Here is a 6,589-nt window from a genome sequence, read left to right on the forward strand (position 1 = left end):
ATTTTGAAAATAAATTATTTATTTTAATTTTGAGTTTATTTGCAGAAACCACATTTTTTAATGAATTTTAAATCTTTTTTCAAATGAGTCCGTCTACATGACGCTGATGGCAATTCAGCAGCGTTGCAACCAACCAAATATAACTGGTTCTCCCGAAAATGACTGGATGTAATTATGATTTTTCCTACCTCTAATTTAATCATTTCACCAGATGATAGTTTTATTACAAATTTGGAACTGTTATTGACGGCATTTATCTTTGAAATTCTACCTCCTTTCTTCTACCATCCCGCCTTCCGGATTTAATCAACTTACAAGCTCGCGGTTAGCATCTGCTCTAGGATTCTATTAGGTGGTATTCGGTAATTTTCTTTTCACATAATTGCCTTGACCTCAATTCCAGATTATGCACAGCACGAAATAATTGGGAGAAAAAAAATAATTTTGCCAATTTAAGCCCTAGCAACGCATTTAGCATTCCAGGAGGCCCCTTCACCGTAGGAATATGGCGAATTGGCTTTATCTGGAGGAAAACTGCGTCAAAAGGAGGGTATTTTGGGATCAGTTGATGAAGCCAGTAGGTCAAATTAATCCGCCTGCTTATTAACTATTTGGTGTGAAAGCATATTTGTCTTCACACAGGCATTTAAAGTCCCTCTTTTTCCTGTTCTACCATCGCCCATTCCCTCACGCAGGTTTGTCTATTTTTAAATCCAGGCTTGGAACAAGCAGTCCTCGTTAACCCAATGTTCAAGTGTTCAACTTTTATATTATTAGGTGTTTTTTGAGGAACCCATCAATTAGTAGATCAAAATATAAGTGGTGTGAACCACGGATTCAGGATTTATTGTATGAGAGCAACGTTAAGCATCGCTAGAGAAAAATGTCAAATTTCTGTTCATTTCGTTGCATTCCTTCCCTTCGTGCAGACTACCTTACAGATACTCACCCGGAGCTTCACGCATCAACAAGTCCCTGTGAAGTTTTGAATGCATAAAAGCGTCCTCATTTAAATTAGGTTAGAGGAGATCAAAGGTGTTAAATTTTCTTTCCCTCTGAGCTATTAACAGTGTTTAGATTATTAACGAGTTCGCGATCACCGTACCACCCTCACTCAGGACCTTGGGATAAACACCACACGTCATTATCAAGCTGACATACTTTGGTTTGCAAATTTAAAACCTGGAGGTGAAGGAAAATGGAGGTGCGGTTCAAGAAAGTATCAACTTACCACTTCTCTTCTCCTTGCCTGCCTGAATGTCCGCAGTAAACTACGACGATGACGAATCGAAGTAAAGTGGATGTGAAGTGTACTTTTTATGCTCCGCTCTCTCCGAGTTTAAAAACACGAAGCCATCGTCACCCCTCACACCACAGTATTTGCGTCAATCCGTCGTTTGTACTACAAAGTGAATTTTTTTTCCCCACTTTATCTTCGCCGTCGATTTTCTACGATTGTGTAGGCGCTGATAAGGCCTTCCAGAGCTGATTTATTCAACCTTCACACACTTGAAGCATAAGCCGAGGTGTGCATATGCATGTTATTTACCAACACTTGACAAGGGGCTCCTTGACCTTACCTCGAAATGCCAATCTCATGTGAACTCGAGTTTTCGCCCCTAGAAGCCACGTTTTGCCTCACTTTTCTGACTGGCACTTGATCCTCCAGACCCTCACCCATTGCCTGTATCCCAATCGGCCCTCGATCTGTCTCGTAACACTTCCAGGCCCCAAAAGAAATTCTGCTTAAGATGAAATAAAAACACATTACCCACATGACTACAGGCACTGATTTGTTTGATTGAGTGGGTAATTTGCAGTTCCAATGTCACCTTTTTTTCAAGGCGGATAATCCTGTCAATGGTTAATAAATAAGCAAGAGGGATCCCAAATAATGCAGTCCTTGGGTTGCTAATTTACTCAAATTGTGAAAAAGCTGTTATGGTGATCTATTACTACTGTCAGAATACAAAACAAACGCAAAATTTGGAGGGAGAGCGAGGGAACTTACGTTTCATGCTACCGAACAAATGTTATTTTCATTGGTGTGAAAGGGTGATGGGACATTTCAGAGCATTTCTAATAATAGACTACGTCTAGCCGGTATTTCCCTCCCCCCTGCATTTCGTTCAAAAACAGTCCATTAAAGTGTATTTCAGGTAAATTTAACCTCGATACTCTAATGCAGTACAGCCCTAAAGCAACCCACCGAAATTTCCGCTATTGAGCTGCTTTGTCAAGCAAATTGAGATGGATAAGGTTTTGTCGCTTAAACACCTCAACGATTTTGAAGCCGTCTAACCAATTTACTTTCCATATTCTAATAAGTCCTTCCAAGTGTCGCGTGTAAATCGGATCCGAGCCTCCAGATTGCTCTGGAGAATTCCATATTATCCCAATGCAGCAAGTAAGTTAGCCTTGATTGTGTTTATCCCTATAAATAAATTCCGTCAGTTATGTGAATCCTAACTTATGAGGGGTGTGTGTGTGTGTGTTAGCGTAGGCTTGTGTATTTATGTGAATATAACATAGGAGAAGCCACACCCTCCAATAACCGTGTAAAAACGTCAGAACAATCTCTAGTCCTTAGCCTTAAACAAGGTTTAACTGCATAATCTTGATTTTGGTATCCAGGCTACAAAAGTATGTTTCTCCTTACTACTATGGTGTAATAAATCCAGTTTTTCATAAAAACTGCCATCTGACTGGTTAACCTAACCGATGGGCCTATTAGCCCCGAGGTCTAAAATATGCCTCCCCTCTTCGAGATGCATAGTTCCAGCTCATTCACATTATCGAGGTGACGAATAAGTACAATGGTTAAGATCTTAGTTGATCTAGAACGAGAACTGCCGACTCAAGCAGGTATATTTCATCTCATACATTAGTCTCTGGTGAAATGGAAAGGCGTGAACTAGATTTTTGTTAGATCACTAACATTTTTTCCACCAAAGCACATAGGAGTGATAAGGAAGGGAAAAGAATGTTCTATTCCGTTTAGAAAATGAAGGTTAGAAAATGCACAAGGGCCTACAGGCGAAGCAGCAGTAGCAGCGGTAGTAGGCGAGTATCATCATTAAGTGGTGGTCATTCGAATCACTCGTAGTCGCGATCCCTGACTCGCACGTAGTTGTAGAGGCAGATATCCTGTATACACCGACAGCGAAAGTGATCTCGCACATGCATGTCAGTGCTAGGCATGAAAGAGGAGAACGACCACTCGTAGCAGCCGTATTGTTGGCAGAGTTGGAAACACTCAGCGCCCGTCGGCACAGTACATTTGAAATTTCCCGTCACTACAACAGAAGAGGAGAAAAGCGATCACCAGTGACTAGTTGAATGGAGTGACAGTGGGGACCGGTTAAAAATTTACCATGAGGATCACTCACTCTCATCATAGGTGTTGTTTTCACAGGGACGAGAAAATTTCAGTCCATGGACGTAGTAGCTCGCTGAAAGGAAGAGGAGGAGGGGGAGGAGAGGGCAGTGTGGAGTGCCTGCTGGCAGAAGGAGGAAGAGATGGAATAAGAATGCTGACTTACGTCTGCGAGCTGAGATAAGCGGAATAAGAACCGAAATAAGGAGAAGAGAGGCGGTGAGAAGCCTTTGAGCCGTAGCCATTTCTGAGATGCGTTTGTTTCAGTGTGTGGGAGGCACTTGACGCTGGACGGCTTAAATGGCGCGGCTCCAGTGGTGCGTCAAATGCGCTGTCCAATGGGATCGGAGTGGAGAAGGAAGAGGCGAGGCGAGCCTAAGGGAAGGAGACAGGGTAGGTGGGCAGGTGGGCATGCTGTCAGATGAGACGGTGACATCCATCCTTTTTTTCCTCTCTCACCCACGTTACCTACTCTACTCGTGTGGGTGAGTTAGAACCTATCTCTAAAGATCGGCCTCTTACCCTGTTTACCCTTCGGCCTGTGCTCAGCATCTCCTCCACTTACTCCCGTGTAAACTCTTTTTATTAGTATTTGTTTATCCATTTTATGTTCAGCTATTAATTTGTCCTTCATATTGATGTTTTAAACAATGGGACCTGTTTGCCGTTTCGATCCCTAATCTCGGTTTATTTTCCTCTCCCTGTTTTGTTGCCAATTTTAGCGGTCGCAATCGCCATAACCTGACGGTAGTTTCTACATCGCCTCAAGAACTTTTGCTATTTTAAATACTTAGCTACCCGCTTATTCAATCAAGTGAAGTCAGATGAAAGTTCCGTTCCACATGATGCTCCCCAGCTAAGGAAAGTTTTATAATATGAAGAGATTTAACCCTAGAATTTACCTTGTTTTAGTCTCCCATCCTTTATGCTACGTACCAACGCACAAGACGCTAAGAGAGCTAAGTTGATTCGCTGCTTGCGTAGGAAAGTACCCAACAACCTTGACTGGCTTTCACCATGTCTGACCATTTTGACCTCAGATTAGAACCATCGTCGAACCACTTCGCCCTAGACGTCTGCAACGCAGGAAGGCAAACGATTTAACAAGAGTTCAGTTATTGCGGTAGTACAAAAATTGTGGCTATCTCGTATGAAAGGTGGTAAGGCTATCACGAGCCAGAGTGGTTTTTGAGAGGGGTCTAGTACAGCCTACACGCGCTTGAGGTGATACGAGGCGTTTCCCGATGGCGAAGGTCCTCTCCACCTGACGTCATAGCAGCAGGCGCATGTAGGCTGTATCTAACATCATCACGGAAACATCCGCCAAAATTAGGGAGCGGAAATTTTCTTTTTTTACCCACTCATCTTTCTTCTCTTTTGGCAAGAACAAAGGTGCGGATGAGGCAGAAAGGCAAAGAGAAGACGGTTAGAAGCCACTTCGACTAACCGACATCAGTCCCACCTACGCCTCTAATCTCTTATAACTCTCAAGTACCTGCATTGCTGTCTGCCAAAGTAAGTCAGACTCCAGCCATTCTAACATAAGCATCCCCTCCTTAAAACCCCACCCTCATTTATGAAAATCGGCAAGCCTGAGTTCCCGCCCCTCTCTCCAAAAAACGAGACAGTTTTGTTTCGAGACAAAAGTGGTATTATTAGTGAAGAACAAATGCATCAACACACGCATAAACAGAATCGGTGTTAATTGTAGCAGGGGTGTAAAGACAGTCTGGACTCTTGATGGTAGTCATGACACCCGAAGCTGACCGCCGCAAGAACTTTCCAGTCCGTCGTTCGGTGTGAAAGCCGCTATTTTGGCCCACCCCCCGGAAACGTGACAAGGATCAGGTCGGTGGATGGAGCCGACATTCACGGACACTGTGGCTGTTTCTGCCACCGGAGCTGAGCCCAATCCCGACCCCGACTCAAGAGTAGGCCCGATCCTTAATCCGAACGTAGTTGTAGAGGCAGATGTTCTGCACACACCGGCACCGATAGTGCGGGTGCAATTGGGTGTCTGTACTGGCCATGAATGAGGTGAATGACCACTCAAAGCAGCCGTGCTGCTGACAGAGGGCGAAACACTCCGCCCCTGTTTTGACCATGCACTTGAAATTCCCCGTGCCTACACAGCAAAAGAAAGAGGCAATTACCAAACCCGAGTTAAATATGGAAGAGAGGGTTACTTTACATAACCCAAACTCACACCTACTTTCATCAATCGAGTTGTTTTCACAGGGCGGCAAGAATTTGAGATTTTTAACATAGAGGCTTTCTACAAAAGCACAAAGTAGGAAACGTAAGATGTGTTTCGGCTTTGGGCAAAGTTGACAGGTAATGCTAATTCGATACTTACGTCTAGCAGTAGTGAAGGAGACGAGAATAAATAGTAATCCGAGAAAGCAGTAAAACCTTCGCATTGCTGAATCGTTACGCAGTGACAGTAAAAAGAATGCTGGATGGCATGCAGATGCGTTTATTTATACACCTGCTGGGCTGAATTCCTGCTCGTCAACCAATGAGAACACGGGATGGCACACAAGGTCGTCGAATAGGAATGCGGCTGCACATGTACGCGAGATGTGAAATGTGTGGAGCGTCGATAGCTATGTGAGTGAATGCATGCACGCATACATATGCACACATACACACGCACGCATATGACCTTGAAACCAATGCCGTCTTTGCACGGTGTGAGAGTGCCACTCATGCTCCATTGGGCACATGAGTGGTGTGGTGGTCGTCGGATATCCTTCCAATCAAATGCGAGTGCCCAAAATTTGCACATCTATTGATTCAAACATTCTCCTAATTCTAACCCTTAGCAGTCATTTTATCAAACCTCTTCCAAGACCTTTTAAACTATTTTTTAAAGTTAGATCCGTAGGTCTGGCTATTCGACCGACTAGTGGTAGGGAGATGTCTCTCAGTCATGAGACAAGTGACATTTTGGGTGCAAAACAGTAGTAAAGCTAATTTTTGGCTGGCATGTTGCGAAAAATGTGCTAAAAGTATTCCAGTGATTTTTTGATCTTATCTCTCCTACTTAATGACTTTTTGCAATGTGACTATGGCGCTCTACCCGCGAGGAATGAACATATTTGGACGAAAGTAAAAACAAGTATTTGCCTTTTTGAATCGCATAAAATGTTTGCTCACAAATTCGTCTCATGTGGAGGGTTTCACGCCATAAAACAAGCAATAACAGCTTTT

The 6,589-nt window shown here is 43.5% G+C and overlaps 2 protein-coding genes across 2 annotated transcripts; both read right to left on the reverse strand. All coding sequences in view use genetic code 11, as the record gives it.

Moving 5' to 3' along the window:
* Positions 1-3,096: 3,096 nt before the first annotated feature.
* Positions 3,097-3,621, reverse strand: EGR_03869 (hypothetical protein; the record flags this gene model as incomplete). Its single annotated transcript, XM_024493118.1, has 3 exons — positions 3,097-3,296; positions 3,390-3,500; positions 3,543-3,621. The coding sequence occupies 3 exons, from the start codon at positions 3,619-3,621 to the stop codon at positions 3,097-3,099; spliced, it is 390 nt and encodes a 129-aa protein (XP_024352390.1).
* Positions 3,622-5,301: 1,680 nt separating this feature from the next.
* Positions 5,302-5,796, reverse strand: EGR_03870 (hypothetical protein; the record flags this gene model as incomplete). Its single annotated transcript, XM_024493119.1, has 3 exons — positions 5,302-5,501; positions 5,589-5,651; positions 5,733-5,796. The coding sequence occupies 3 exons, from the start codon at positions 5,794-5,796 to the stop codon at positions 5,302-5,304; spliced, it is 327 nt and encodes a 108-aa protein (XP_024352391.1).
* Between the last annotated feature and the right edge of the window lie 793 nt (positions 5,797-6,589).

This window comes from Echinococcus granulosus (genome assembly GCF_000524195.1).
Source record: "Echinococcus granulosus chromosome Unknown EG_S00022, whole genome shotgun sequence".
Taxonomy (NCBI): Eukaryota; Metazoa; Platyhelminthes; class Cestoda; order Cyclophyllidea; family Taeniidae; genus Echinococcus; species Echinococcus granulosus.